The sequence below is a fragment of the Tamandua tetradactyla genome, chromosome 1 (assembly GCF_023851605.1).
Source record: "Tamandua tetradactyla isolate mTamTet1 chromosome 1, mTamTet1.pri, whole genome shotgun sequence".
NCBI lineage: Eukaryota > Metazoa > Chordata > Mammalia > Pilosa > Myrmecophagidae > Tamandua > Tamandua tetradactyla.
The window spans coordinates 65,957,357-65,973,267 of NC_135327.1; the positions used below are offsets into that span (position 1 = coordinate 65,957,357).

At 47.3% G+C, this 15,911-nt stretch overlaps 1 protein-coding gene across 1 annotated transcript in view; it reads right to left on the bottom strand.

Annotated features, from left to right (window-relative positions):
- The window catches only part of NPC1L1 (NPC1 like intracellular cholesterol transporter 1), a 29,131-nt gene extending 14,394 nt beyond the window's left edge, over nucleotides 1-14,737 (bottom strand). The window contains exons 1-8 of the mRNA XM_077118283.1: nucleotides 14,609-14,737; nucleotides 11,840-13,368; nucleotides 8,783-8,883; nucleotides 8,241-8,413; nucleotides 7,466-7,594; nucleotides 6,778-6,960; nucleotides 6,124-6,238; nucleotides 5,795-5,922 (exon numbers count right to left, since the gene is read on the bottom strand). Coding sequence (XP_076974398.1) covers nucleotides 5,795-5,922; nucleotides 6,124-6,238; nucleotides 6,778-6,960; nucleotides 7,466-7,594; nucleotides 8,241-8,413; nucleotides 8,783-8,883; nucleotides 11,840-13,368; nucleotides 14,609-14,662 — 2,412 coding nt within the window. The 5' untranslated portion in view covers nucleotides 14,663-14,737. The remainder of the gene's footprint in view (nucleotides 1-5,794; nucleotides 5,923-6,123; nucleotides 6,239-6,777; nucleotides 6,961-7,465; nucleotides 7,595-8,240; nucleotides 8,414-8,782; nucleotides 8,884-11,839; nucleotides 13,369-14,608) is intronic.
- Between the last annotated feature and the right edge of the window lie 1,174 nt (nucleotides 14,738-15,911).

Here is a 15,911-nt window from a genome sequence, read left to right on the forward strand (position 1 = left end):
TGAGGGGGGGCCGCCGAGAAGACCCCCCAAGCCACTCATGCCGGGAGGAGCCGACGCTGCCTTGTTAGCTTTCATTTCCTATCTTGATCAAATATCTTTGAATTGGACTCTGTTGCAGACGGGGTAGCTCCCCCCGTCTATTTTATGTAGCTAACCTCAGGTACTTCGTGGGGTTTGATGGGATTTCACCAAATTATCAAAACGTTATTATTTTCACTACCAATTGATCAGGATGGCAAGTTAAGGTGCCCCCAGGTCCCGTTCTCCCACAAAATCTTTGAAAACTAGCAAAAACGGGCAAAGCCATCTTCCTCAGTCTCTGGAAAACAAAGGATTGTGGTAACTCTTGTACTACTCCTAGTAACTTGATTCAGCAAATGCTGAATCAAGAAAATGCAGCTTTGAAAGTAGCAGAAGGTGGGGCAAGAGTAGTTTAGTGGCAGACGTCTCGCCTGCCATGCGGTAGACTGGGGTTCAATTCCTGGTCCATGCCTTGCCAAAAACAAACAAACAAGCAGAGAAAGAAAGAAAAAAACAGACAGATTCAACAAATAGCAGTGCAATAATGGGATACACGGAAAAAGAATGAAATGTGATGCTCCCCACCCCCATACAGCATATTAAAAAAAAGTGGTAGAGCAGCTCAAGATGACCTTGTTGGGCCCCCACCCCCTCCCTGCTAACAGTGCCTGTGAGATGTGCAGAACCAAAACCACACCGATATGTGCATTCTGTGAGTGTCAAAAGCAGAAGTGGATGGGGACAGAAGGGTTATTCAGAGAAATAATGGCAGAAACTTCCCAAATTTAATGAAAGTTTTGGAATTCAAGAAGCCCAATACAGTATAAACTCAAAGAGAATCATGCTCAGATACATAGTAGTATTCATAGTAGTCACAGAGAGTCCAACTCTCTCAGTGAAAAAGGAAGAGAGTTCTGAAAGCTGCAAGAGAAAAGCCACATGTCATGAACAAAGAAGTCTCAATAAGATAAATTCCAACTTTTTATTAGAAACCATGGAGACAAGAAGGCTGTAGGATGAAATATTTAAAAGGCTGAAAGAAAACAATTGCCAAACAAGAATTTAAGGTATGGCCAGACTACCCTTCAAATATGAGGGCAAGAGGAAAATAAAAAATTCCCAGAAAAATAAAAGCTGAGGGAGATTAGCCCTATTAGACCAGCCCTAAAATGCTAAAAGGAGTCCTCCAGTCTGAGAGGAAAGGACAATAGACAGTGAATTGAAGTGGAATAAAGAAATGGAGCTCTCTGATAAAAGTAACCATATGTGTAATTATAAATGCTAGTACGATTGTGTTGTATGGTGGGGGGGCATGTAACTCCACTTTCTACTTCCTACAAGCTCTAAAATGCAAAAGCATAAAAAGTGATAACAAATCTATGGTTTGGGCATCAAATATATAAAATATAATTTGTAACAAGACAACAAAAAAGTTGGGGGATGAAAAGGTATAGAAACAGTGCTTGTATATGCTGTGGAAGTTAAGTTGGTATCAAACCAAAAATTATTCTTATAGATTTAAGATGTTAAATTTAAACCCCAAGGTAAGCACAAAGAGAATATCTGAAAAATATATACAGAAGGAAATGAGAAGGGACTCATGGTACACACAAAAAAATCAAATAAATATGAAAGTAAGCTGTTAGAGAAGATTTGAGGGATAAAAAAGGTATAACACCTACAAAGACCAAATAGCAAAATGACAGAAGAAAGTCCAGCATTATCAGCAGCTACTTTAAAGGTAAATGGGTTAAGCTCTCCAGTCAAAAGACAGATATTGGCAGAGTGGATAAAAAAAGCATGACCCAAATATATGCTGTTTATAAGAGACTCACCCTAAATTCAAAGACATAAGTAGGTTGAAAGTGGACGGATGGAAAAAATATAGACCATGCAGACAGTAACCAAAAGAGAGCTAGGGTAGCAATACTAAGATAAGATAAAAGAGACTTCAAGTAAAAACTGTCACAATGGACAAAGAAAGTCACTATATACTGATAAAGGGGTCAACTCAACAAGAAGACATAACAGTTATAAACATATACATGTACCTAAAGATAGAGCCCCAAAATATATGAAGCAAATTTTGACAGATTTGAAGTAATAGACAGTTCTACATTAATGATGTAGAAGACTTTAATATACCACTTCAGTAATAAATAGACCATCTGGACAGAAGATCAAAAAGGAAACAGAAGACAAATAATATTTTAAACCAACTAGACCTAATAGACATATATAGAACACATCACCCAAAGACAGCAGAATACACATTCTTCTCTGGTTCTCCAAGATAGTCCATATGTTAGGTCACAATACATTTTAAAATACTGTAATCATACAATGTATCTTCTCCAACCACAATCTAGAAATCATAACAGAAGGAGAACTGGAAAATTCACAAATATGTAGAAATTAAACTTCACACTCTTAAACATTCAAAGGGTCAAATAGAAATCACAAGGGAAATTAGGATACTTCTTGAGGCGAATGAGAATAAAAATTCAATATACCAAAACTTATGGGATCCTGGAATGAGCTGAGACTCAGCATCAAAGGACTGAGAAAAATCCTAGAATGAGCTGAGAATTAACATCAAGAGACTCAGAGAACCTTCTCGACCAAAAGGGGGAAGAGTAAAATGAGGCAAAGTGTCAATGGCTGAGAGATTCCAAACAGTCGAGAAGTGATCCTGGAGGTTATTCTTATGCATTAAGTAGATATCAACTTGTTGTTCAAGATGTAGTGGAGAGGCTGGAGGGAATTGCCTGAAAATGTAGTGCTGTGTTCCAGTAGCCATGTTTCTTGATGATGATTGAACAATGATATCGCTTTCACGATGAGACTCTGTGAATGTGAAAACCTTATGTCTGATGCTCGTTTTAGCTACTATATCAACAGAAGAGTAGAACATATGGAATAAAAATAAATAATAGGGGGAACAAATGTTAAATTCAGTTTGAAATAGTGGTAAATGAAAGCGAGGGGTAAGGGGTATGGTACGTATAGTTTTTTTTTTTCTCTATTATCATTTTATTTCTTTTTCCTTTGTCTTTTTATTTCTTTTTCTAAATCGATGCAAATGTACTAAGAAATGATGAATATGCAACTATGTGATGATATTAAGAATTACTGATTATATATGTAGAATGGAATGATTTCCAATTGTTTTGTTTGTTAATTTTTTTTAATTAATAATAAAAAACAAAGCATGCAAAAAAAAAACTTATGGGATGCAGCAAAGGCAGTGCCATGAAGAAGATCTGTAACTCCAACTGCTTACATTAAGAAAAAAGAAAGATCTCAAATCAGAGCCCTAACCTCACGACTTGAGGATCTAGAAAAAACAAGAGCAAGCTAAATCCAAAGGGCACAGAAAGAAGGATACAGTAAAAATTAGACTGGAGATAAATTAAATAGAGGATTAAAAAAAATAACCAGACAATCAACGAAACCCAAAGTGTGTTCTTTGAAAAGTTAATGAAACGGACAAATTTTTAGCTAGACTGACTTGCAAATAATTAAAATCAGAATTGAAAAGGGGATATTAATACCAACTCCACAGAAATAAAAAAGGATCACAAGTATGAACAAGTGTATGCCAACAAATTAGATAACCCACATGAAATGGACAAATTCTTGGAAACACGCAAACTACCAACACTGACTTAAGAAGAAATAGAAGATCACAACAGACCAATAGCAAGAAAATAACAAACCTCCCAGCAAAGAAAAGCTCAGGATGAGATGGCTTCACTGGTGAATTTTACCAAACATTCCAAGAAGAATTAGCACCAATATGCTGAAACTCTTCCAAGAAACTGAAAAGGACATAATACTCCCTAACTCATTCTATGAGGTCGGCATCACCTTAATGCCAAATCCAAATAAAGATACCATGCACAAAAAAGAACATTACAGTGAATGTCTCCCATGAATATAGATGCAAACATCCCTACAAAATACTAGCAAACAGAATCCATGGCACGTTAAAAGAAGTATATACCATAATCATGTGGGAGTTATCCAGGTATGTAAGGGTTCTTTAACATAAGAAAATCAATTAATGTAATATGCCACATTAATAGAATGAAGGGGAAAAAAGCACATTTAATGTCGATTGATGCAGAAAAGGCAATTGACAAAATGCAGCACCACTTTTTTATTAAAACACTTCAAAAACTAGGAATAGAAGAAAAAGACCTCAATATTATAAAGGGGATATATAAAAAATCCACAACTAACACCATATTCAATGGTGAAACACTGAAATCTTTCTCTCTAAGAACAGAAACAAAACTAGGATGCCCACTATCACCAGTTATTCAACGATGTACTGGAAGTTATAGCCAGAGCAATTAAGAAAAGAGTAAGAAAAGAAATAGAAGGCATACAAATTGTAAAGGAAGAAGTGAAACTTTCACTATTTGCAAATGACATGATCCTATACACAGAAAACCCTGAAAAATCCACAGCAAAACTTCTAGAACTAATAAATAAATTCAGCAAAGTGGCAGGGTACAAGATCAACACACAAAAATCAGTCTTGTTTCTCTTCACTAGTAATGAGCAATCTGAAGAGTAATTAAGAAAAAGATCCATTTATATTAGCAATTAAAAGAATCAAACAGCTAGGAATGAATTTAACCAAGATTGCAAAAGACTTATACACAGAAAACTACAAAACATTGCTAAACGAAGCAAAGAAGAGCTAAATAATTGGGAGACCATTCCATGTTCACAGTTATAAACATTAAGATGTCAATTCTACTCAAAGTGATTTAGAGAATCAAGACAATCCCAATCAAAATTCCAACAGCCATCTTTGCAGAAATAGAAAGTACAATTATCATACTTATACAGAAAGGTAAGAGACCCCAAATAAGAGTGAACTGAAGAACTCACACTTCCTATTTAAATTTTTTATCAACATATGAATGGATAAAGAACATGTGGTATATACACCCAGTGGAATAATGTTCAGCCGTGACAAGGAATGAAGTTCTGACATACAAGACAACGTGGATGCACCTTGAAGACATCATGTGGAGTGAAATAAGCCAGACATCAAAAGACAAGTATTGTATGATCTCACTGATGTGAAATAATTACACTAACAAATTTACCAAATCTGAAACTAGAATACAGTTACCAGTGGCCAGGGTGGGGTAGGGAATCAGGACAATGCTTAATTGGTACAGAGTTTTTGTTTTGGGTGATGGAAAAGTTTTGATAATGGATGGTAGTGATGGTAGTACAACATTGTGAATATAATTAACACAACTATCTGATCTATTTGAATGTGATTAGAAAGGAACATTCTGGGTTGCATATATGTTACCAGGAGTAAAAAACAAACCCTCAGATAGGACCATACAACAAAACGGTGAACCCTAATGTAAATTATGGGCTATAGTCAATAGAATAATTATAATATTTCATCAACTGTAACAAAGGTACCACACTGATGCAAAGTGTTAATAATAGTGAAAAGGGCATATGTGGGGGAATATATGGGGCATTTGTATATTCTGCATGAATCTTCTATTAACCTACAAATTCTCTAAGAAAAAAATAAACCAAATTATTTTCTATGGGAAATGGGGCAATACTGGCCCAAACAGTTCCCTCCCAGCACAGTGTTTCTGCCCCTGCCCCAATCTCTCTTTCGGAGCCAACTTTCTGGAAGTGAACCCACCCCAACTCACAGTCCAAATGGGGACCTGCCTCCTGCACTGAGGAAGGAAAGGTTCTCTGGTCTCCCCGCCCCTACCTCCTGCCTCCTGCAGTCCAGGGACAGCAGGGCCACGAAGGCTGACACCTGCAGCAGGAAGTCGAGGACCACTGCAAGGCCTGAGGTCAAGGCAAAGGTACGCACAGCTGGCATGGGGGTCAGGGCTCCTGTGGGAAGAGCAGAGGCCTGTCAGGGCAGCATACTAGTTTCAGGAGCCAGCTATGTTTCCAGGGCAGGACGTGGGCTCCTGCACAATCAGGAGCAGAAAAATGGGGGTCTACCTTATACCCACCACCCTTGCCAATGCCCAGCCCTCTGGTCTACCTCAGCAGGTCAGCTCCTGTTGGGGAAGACCACCCAAGTCTCACCTAGGAAGAAGCAGATAGCCTCGGAGAGGCTACACAACAGCATGCTGGGGGCCACTCTACCCAGGGCTCGGCCAATGTGTTCCTCCGGCTTCTCCCCAGGCCTCCTTGGAAGCCTCTGTGTGGGGACATAGGAACAGGGTCCAGGGCCCAGGCAAGGGCACCGTTCCTCACAGGCCAGCAAGGAACTTCCCCAGGAATGGCCATTGCCAAGAAACCCAGGCAAGTCCTGACGGGGCTGCCCCTAGCCTCCCCAGTTGGGCTACAGACACCTGATAACTCTGCCATGCTTTCCCCTTCTTAGGATCTGACCTTGTGAATTGTTGGAACCCTAAGTGTTCATCAATAGGGGAGATGCTGAGTGAACTCTGATTTCTTCTTACTACAGAATGCTACAGCAGTACAAAGACAGGAGATGCCTGAAGCATACCAACACAGAAAGCTTTATAAGCATGTTCAGTGTGATACATGCAGTAAAATTCCATTCATGTGAAAGATAAATAAATGCTAACATTCTGTTTTATACAGGTGTTATAAATATATATGTCAGTGCACAAAGAACATCTGAAGGAATGCACAGGTTGGCTCAGGGTGATGTTGGGCAGGGACAGAGGGCTGGACAAAAGTAGAAGTTGCATGGATCTCCTCCCTTTTTACCTGATACTCAAGAACAAAGATGAAGATGTTGTCAGCGCCCACAGCCAGCACCAGGAATGGCACAACTTGGAGGATGACCAGAGAAGAAGGCACACCCAGGTAGGAGAAGAGGCCCATGGCGGCCATGACTGCGCCCAGCACCACGGCCACCCCACCCAGTCCCAGTGTGGCTTTGGAGTCTACCTGCAATGGAATCACGCTCAGCTTCTGCTGACAGCATCCCTGCCTGGGGGAGGAAGAGGGCTGGAAGGGAGTAGCATCACACCACTCTGCTTGCTGCTATCCCACAGTGGCAAGGAGCTCATATCATCAATAAGCACCTTTCCAGACCCCTCCTCCCAAGGAATAGACCAGAGGTACCCAAAACACAGGGTGAGTCTGCCACATCTTCCCCAGACATACATGTAAGAAATGTTAAGTATTCTTTTTTCATTTAAGCAAGTGGGGATGTTTTACATAGCAGAATGAAACTTTACTTGACCTTTTGAAACAAAACATTTCAAAGAAATAACACCCTCTGGGAGAACCACTTCAGTTTCCCATGGGTTTGTCCACTTTGCTCTATCTTTTGAGGTGTTCCAGTTACCAAAGTCTTAAAAGCCTTGACAGGACTGTTAGGCCAAAAAGGGCTCCCCAGGGCCTCGGGTCAGCTCATCCTTCCTCTGCCCTTCCCACAAGCACTTCTTACCAGCACACGATGCCTGCTGGTGTAGCTGCCCAGGGCCAGGGAGATGTACAGGAAGATGATGATATAGCTGATGGCAAAGATGGGTAGATCCTCTGCCGTGGTGCGGTTGATTTCGTCTTCCAAAGAACGCTATGGACACACTCAACAAGCATCAGTAACCAGGCCTGCTCAGGGTTGGGCCTGGCTCTCAGAGCCCGCAGTTTGAGGGAGGAGAAGGGAAAAAAATCTTCATCATCGTCATTATCATCATCAACCATCATTAATCATCACCGTCATCATCATCACTACCATCATTACCTCCATCATAATAATCATCATCACCATCGCCATCATCATGATCATTACCATCGCTATCGTCACCACTGCCATCATTGTTGTCATCATCGTCATAATCATCATCATCATCATCACAATCACCATCATCATTATGATCATCATTAACATCACCACCAGTAATCATTACTGTCGCCATCACAATCGTCATTATCATCACAATTGCTGTCACACCATTATCATCTCATCAGTATCACCACACTAGCTAACACTGTAAGCACTAACTCTGCAGTCAAACATGTGTGCCTGATGAACTGCTGCAAGCCCCAGAGCAACACTATAACAGCAGAGCACCCTGATGGACCTCAGTCTATAAGGATGCTGGGAAGGGTGGCCACTGGCCCAGGGTTACTCTGGAAGATGGCAAAATCAGTATTGGGACACAGGACTTGATGCCAAAACCTTGGATTACACCCTAAAGCCAGGGCACCCTGAACCCTACCTCTGCCATGAATGTGACCTGGAACTTCCCAGCTGTCCTAAACTGAAAGGCTTGCATCTCCTCCAAGAAGGCTTTCTCCCACAGCTTGGCCTGGGCCAGCCGGCGGTCCCCAGCAGGATAATTGTTGAGGGAGAAGGTCATGATCAGGGCTTCTGCTTCAGAGTAGTCCTTTCCTGAGGAAGAAGTGTTGGCAGGAGTCTCCAACCATCCAGCCTCAACCCCATTTAAGCTCTGCCCTTAAATCTTCCTAATACGCCCATGCCTTCCTCATCTGATGAGGTCTTCTCCCATCTCACTCCCCATCCCAGCAGAAAATAAGCACATACGAGCCACACTACAAGAAAGTGAGGGAGGTGGCAGAGAAAGAAGGCAGAGCCAAAAAGGATGGCCTGGGCTGTAGCCCTGATTTCCTGAGCTCCACCACAAGCCCTGGCCATCTCTCAGCAGCCAGAATGCCTGTCACCATCCTCAGTCCTCTGCCCCATCATCTTTTTCTCATAATTGCTCCCTCTTTGGCTACCTTCGGGGCCTGCCCAGCTTACCTTTGTAGCCCCCCACGGCAAGAAAAGGGAAGACAGGGGCCCCATAGTCAGCCATGCAGCTCAAGGCCAGACTGGTACCATCTTTGAAGGTGAGCGGGGCACTGAAAGTAGAGGACAAGGAGAGGGAAAAGGACCTTTCCTCCCTGCCTCAGTTCCCCCTCCACACCCCAGGCCTAAAGCAAGTAAGCAGGAGCCAGAGGGACACTGAGGATCACTTAAGCTATTGGACTTTAAATGCCTCCAGACTCAGAAACATTTCTCCAAACAAAATCTCATGCAGGCCCCAGTTGTTGAAGTTAATGTTTTGAATGCTGCTCCAGTACTCTCTTTTTCATCTCATTTATCTTCACACCAGCCCCTGTGGTCCAGGCGCCATCATTATTCTCATTTCTAGGTGAAGAAAGTGGGATTGAGCAATAAACACAGGCTTCCAAAGCAGGTGGGGGAACCAGGATTCCATCCTAGGAGGTCTGGCCCAAGAATCTGAGCTCTCACCACTGACCTAGAGCTGGGAAGTCATGAACACGGCTCTCTCAACTGTTTCTCCCTCCCAGGTCCCCCTGAAACCATCTGGGTGCTGGAGTTCAGATTGCAGGCCCCCGAGCCTAGGAGTCCCATAGAGTCAATCCTGGACAAGGTCTCTGTATACCCTATGACTTGAGTTTCTGTAAACTGAGCCATGCAGATGCAGGGGGTGTATGGATGGACAGCCCCCCACTTCACCCTTGGCATGGAGTAAGTGAGAGGATGATTAGACCACCCAGGGGTTACGAGAATTCAAAATCAGCATCAAGCCAGCACTGTGAGGTCTGACAACCTTGAGATGCCGTGCATCTGGGACCCTGCCCACTGGTGCCTCCTGGAACAGTAGCACAGCCTTCTCTTGTTCCTGCCTCTATCTGAGGGCCAGTCCCATTCCCAGCTCATCCTCCTCCTCCCGTGTTTGGTTATATGCACAGTGCCCTGCCTTGGAGCATGGACACTCTTGAGAGGTGGTCCAAGCTTTAGGCTGGGCTGTGGTACAGAAAGCTGAGTGGCAATTGGAAGAGAGAACTGGCTCACTTGTCCACTCCAGAGGTTCTCCATATGTAGTCTGAGGAACTCCAGAAATCCTGGACGCCTTCCCAAGGGGCAGTAAGGTCAAAATTACATCCAAAGTTATCGTAAAGCTGTTATTTACCATTATTACCTTCATTCTCTCTCAAGTGTGCAAAGTACAAAACATTCATTGATATGGTTTCAGATTCCATATCGCAACCAATATTTTAAAAAAGGCCACTGTGGAGTTTTGGTATAGTATTGGAGAAGAATATCTACAATTGTCTGAAAAGACTATTAAGACACTCCTTCCCTTTCCAACTACATACATGTGCAAGGCCAGAGAGTCTTAGTACACTTCAACTAACACATTCCAACAGACTGAACGCAGAGTCAGATACCAGAATCCAGTTGTCTCCTATTAAGCTATAAAATCAATAACCCTGAAAGGGGTAAAATGATGTACTTGTCTCACCATTTTTTTTTTTTTGGAGGGGCGGGTTGGAAAATATAGTTATTGTGCTGGTTTGAAAGGATGTATGTCCCCTAGAAAAGCTATGTTTTAATCAGAATCCCATTTCGTAAAGCAGAAGAATCCCTAGGTCAATACTGTATGTTTGAAATTATAATCATATCATCTCCCTGGAGATGTGATTTAATCAAGAGTGGTTGTTGAGCTGGATTAAGTGATGACATGTCTCCACCCATTTGGGTGGGTCTTGATAAGTTTCTGGAGTCCTATAAAAGAGGAAACATTTTGGAGAATGAAAGAGATTTGGAGAGAGCAGAGAATGCTACAGCACCATGAAGCAGAGAGTCCACGAGCCTTTGGAGATGGAGAAGGAAAACGCCTCCCGGGTTGCTTCATAAAACGAGAAGCTGAGAGAGAAAACTAGCAGATGACGCCATGTTCACCATGTGCCTTCCAGCTGAGAAAGAAGCCCTTACTGTGTTCGCCATATACCGTCTCACTTGAGAGAGAAACCCTGAACTTCACTGGCCTTCTTGAACCAAGGTATCTTTATCTGGATACCTTTGATTGGACATTTCTATAGACTTGTTTTAATTGGGACATTTTCTCGGCCTTAGAACTGTAAACTAGCAACTTATTAAATTCCCCTTTTTAAAAGCCATTCTGTTTCTGATATATTGCATTCCAGCAGCTAGCAAACTAGAAGTTATTTTACATAAAACTATGCTATGTGTGCCAACACATAATAAGCTCATTACTGTTATTTTTAAAATAATTAATACATTTAAAAAATTTCTCCCAGTGTGGTAAATGTCAGTAGACAGATCCCACATAGACAGAGATCCTTTGGGGATCCTCAGTCATTTTTAAGAGTGTAAAGGGGCCTGGAGACCAAATGATGTCAGATCACTGGTCTCCTTCAATCTCAGGAAGCTTCAGTCCCTCCTGAAGCACTCACAGCCCCACGGCCTGGCAGCCATCCTGTATGTCTATCCATACCACAGCAGAGAGGACCAAGAAAGGCCTAGCTGTAAAACCATCTAAAGGGGTGCCCTGTCCAGGTGTGGCCAACCTGGGGAGCACCTTTTTCTATTCATATCACAAATTCTTATGGGCTGAGGGCCTAATGGCCCATAACCCAGGCCTGACACAAAAGCAAACAACACAAGCTGGGCCAATCAGATTCCTTTCTAAAGATTCAAACCAGGAGAATGGAGGGATGCCCACAGCTGTGTTAGGAACTCAGCAGAAAGTCCACATGCAATGAGGCTGGAGAGGCTGTGACAGCCACATGCAAACTCGCAAAATTTAGGATTGCGAGAAGGAAGAGAGAGGAGCTGGAGAAGGTGCATGGAGAGAAACATGGTCCTGTGCAGGCACCAAGACAGACATGGAGAACAGCTGCTCCCCAGAGATACCCCAAATCCCTCCAGCCTGAGCTAGATGCCTGGCCTCAGGTTCCTGGGAGGCCAGCTAACAGCTGCCACACACACCCTTTCCAGAGTCAGCCTTCGTGATCCTGCTGCCTGTATGCAAAGAGGACTTACTTGACACAGTAGAGAAAGTGGTCCCTCCAGTCGACCTGGGAGGTCTGCCCCATCAGGGTCTGGTTGGCGGTGAGCAGCAGTTGCGTGCGGTTGTTCTGGAAATACTGCACGAGGCTGTTGATGCAGCAGTCGGAGAGGCTGGCATTGAACGGGTTGAGGGGGGCATAGCAGATATCCTGCAGTGAAATGTTGCGCTGATCCTCTGGTGACCACACCTGGAGGTGCCGCAGCTTCTCCTGCAGCTCCAGCAGCTCCAGGAGCAGGTCCAGGGCCAGGATCCCACTGAAGTTCTTGGATCCCAGTAGAGGAGAGTCATATCTGTATGGGGCCCTGTGGGGAGCCGTGAAAATGGCTTGGTTGGTACGGAAGAAGGGGCCAAAATGCTGGTCGTGGAACTCCTTCTCACGCCGGGCTTGGCTCTTGGGGGCCGACCACAGCTCCACAGGGTCTGTGGTGAGTTCCATGAAGGCCAGCCCCCCCGCCAAAGCCACCACGACCACAACAGACACAGCCAGCACCGTCAGCGGCCACGAGGCCACCCGGGTACCCCAGCCCTGGAAGAAGTGGCCAAGGAGAGTGTGGGTGGACAGGCTGAGCCTGTCCAAGCAGCTTGCACTCCTCTTGACGTCCGGTGTCCTGGCCTTGTCCCTACCGATGGCCAGGCGGGGCAGTACAAGGAAGGCGGTGAGAATGACAAACACGGAGGAGAGGATGATGATGAGGGCCAGACCGCCCGCCATGTGGCCCAGGCGGAAGGTGGCATCCAGGGGCTGGGGATGTGGGATGACAGGACAGGACGCAGCACAGTCCTGGCACGAGCAGGCTGCCCCATCTTCTCCCTGGGACCTATTGCAGCTTGCCAGCTGCTCATCCAGGGGCCTCATCCCGTTCCCGGGGGTCTGGCCAGCATCCCAGAGATAGAATTTGATCTCCAGAGGAGCCAGACCATTGCTCGTGTCCCCCTGGAAGTTGAGCCAGCGCTGGGCGTTGCAGAGGGCCGCGCCATAGACGCCGCACATGGTGCCCACGGCCAGGGTGGCCGCCGCGGGGATACGGACGCGGCTGCAGGAGGTGTAGGCTTGCTCCGCAAAGCTGCGCCTGTAGGAAGCCTCGTAGGCCACCACGGCTGGGAGCTGGCCGGCCTCCCGCTTGGCCACACGTGACACGTTGATGAAGACGCTCTGGTTGGGGCTACAGGTATTGTGGCAGTGCAGGCTGACGAAGTTGTCAGAGCAGGCCGGGCAGCGGGTAAGGAGGGCCTTGGTGAGGGCCAGGCTCCGCTCCAGGGCCACCAGCTGCTCAGGTGAGCAGCAGGCATAGGTGGTGTTGAGGCCTGTGTAGAGGCCGGGGCAGGTGCGCCGGAGGAGGGTCAGGTGCTGGCCCGTGAGGTGGCGGGCGGGTGTGTTGGACAGGCAGGATGCATTCGACAGAGGGGCGAGGCTGCCCGACAGTTCCGGGTTCTTCCCGCACTCATCGTAGAAGGCACAGTAGCCCGGCTGGTGGATGGGTGTGTACGGCTGTCCCCGGACCTGTGGGCACAAGGATGTCACCCACGGTCCGCAGCGCCAAGGGGAGCTGGCCGGGGCAATGGGTGCCAGTGTCCCGAGGGAGGGTGGGTGGGTTTGCAGAAAAAGGAGCAGGGGTAGGGTGGTCAGCAGGGGAGTGGACGCTGAGCAGCACGGCCCTGGAGGGGGAGATGCTGAGAGTGTCTGAGGCCATGGGTCTGGGAGGCAGCACTTGGCCTTGCCAGAGCGCTGTGAACCCAGCCTGGGGAGTTGGGCCTCGTGGAGCAGGAGGGCAGGGGGGCAGACCAGGAGGGGCACAGCTAAACTAATAACCCTGGGAGCATTGGAGGCATGGAAGGAAAAGAAATGGCCTGGTTTAAGTGGGATTTGCACCTTAGAAAGGTTACACCTGTCAAGTGAGGGGACAGAGGCCCTTCAGAGGTGGCTGCAATGGTCCTGGAGAGAAATGGGGAGGCTGGACGAGACCAGAAGAGGGGAAGGGACTGAGGCTGACTCCCAGGTGCTGCTTTGGGTCTCTGGGAACCTGAGGGGGTCCAGGGCCACTGTCCATATCACGTCATCCCCATGCCGCTCCCATGCTGCACAGCTGTTCCCGAGGCCCTGCTGGGGTGTTCTCTGGAGATGCTGTGTGCGGGGATGTCCTCTTGATTCTGCCCACTTGGGCCGAAAGGCATCGCCCATCCTCATGCAGGTGACAGCCAGTAAGAGACTTAAGAGTCCAGACCTTCAGAACTTCTCAGGGCGCTAAGGGCTCTGTAGGTGGTACCCACCCCACACACATCTTCAGGACTGGCTCTCCTCCCCTCCACCCCTCCAGCATCTCCAGAGACAGATCAACACCCACCTCCACCCCCAGCCACCTGGCGCCAGGATCCCACGGCACGACCAGGGATGAAATGACTCTGAGCCTCAGGGTTGCCTGGCCCTCCCTGACCTTGTGGTCTACTTCAATCCCATGACCTGGACAGCTGGAGCAATCAGTCCAGGACCCTGCACCAACATCCCCTCCTCTGGGGTGGCTAGAGACCCATCATACATCCAGAGACCAGCCTGGCCCCTGGTTTATTCTCCCAGGTAGCTGGGTCCCTGGACCCTGAGGCCCTCCCTCACCATGCTCCTTGCAGGGCCCAGGCTCTAGGACCACCCCCCTCAGCCCCCAGCCTGGGCACCACCAGCTTCTGCTCACCCTGGGCCTTCAATAGGAGACAACAATGGGGTGGGGGGCACAGGCCCTAGGACTCACCAAGAGCAGGAGCAGGGCCCAGAGCAGCCAGCACCCCAGGCCGGCCTCAGTCATGCCGGCACCGGGGTCAGCAGGGAGCAGGCCAGGCCAGAAGTAGAGTGAGAGCTGCCACCTGCAATGGCCTAAAGGAGCCCCCGCCCCCGTGACAGCCCTGGCCTGACTGGGTTGGGGACCAATGGGGCTGAGCCTGCACCACACGGGTTCCCAGCTGGTTAATGATCCACCCGCTCCCTGTTCCAACCTGCCATTCGGGCCCCGCTCATCGGGACCTTCTTCCATAAGTCTCTTCGTAGAGGTGGTGGGCTCTCCCTTCCTCCACTTTCTAAGCAACAAACCCTGAGAGTTGGGCCAGCCCCACAGAAGTCCCTGTCTTAGCCCCCAACTCAGCACCCACCACTCTTCTGGAGCAGGAGGTGCCTAGGCACCAAGAAACATGGAGCTGGAGTCCAGACCACAGCTCAGGCTTGGCCTGGGGGTCAGTGCTGCCGACTCCTAGCTTCTATGCCCTCCCCGCCCCACCTTGGACCCCCATTAGGCACGGCCCCCCTCCTTGGGACCAAGGCCAGCTGCCGTACTGGGCTCTGAACACACCCTTTCCGTGACATTCTTAGCAACTGTTGTCCATTAATATTAACAGCCATGATAACAGAGGGGCAGTTAAGGGTGGAGTGACACACAGGCAGCAGTCCCCCTCCTCTGGGTGGGAAGGGAAAAGGACAGATCCCTCCAGGGCCTGGCAGTGCACAGTGCATGGACCCCTGCCCGAGAGTTGATGGCATCCTGGGCTCACAGCCTCTTATCTTCTCCTTTTCCTCCCCTCTCATGCCTCCTCTCCCTGCTGAAGACCAGGTGTGCCAGACCTGCCCTCTGTTCTCTGCCCGATAGGAATCTGTGTGGCCTTGTGGGGACTCTCCCTGTCACTAGATGAGCTGTGATCTTGAGCCTCCATGAGGCTGAGCTGATAATAGTAGTCCCAGATGTCAAGGAGCATCTCCCATGTGGTCACCTGTCCAAAGGAGCTGCAGGGCAGAAGACGCCCTTCGCCGCCCCACCCAGCTGTGCTATCACCTGGCCTTGTGCTTCCTGGACCCTGGTCTGATTCAAAGGAGGAGCCATCCATTCACCTGCAGAGAGACTTGGGGGAGGTGGGGAGGGCAGGGTGCCAGGGCACTTGGCCAGCCACAGCTACCCTGATGCCCCAACCTTTTAGTCAGCCATGGGTGGAGAGGAAAAAGGCGATTCCACTTACAGGAAATGTCTACAATAAGCAAAGTCTAAATTAGAGATAGAAAGTAGACTAGAG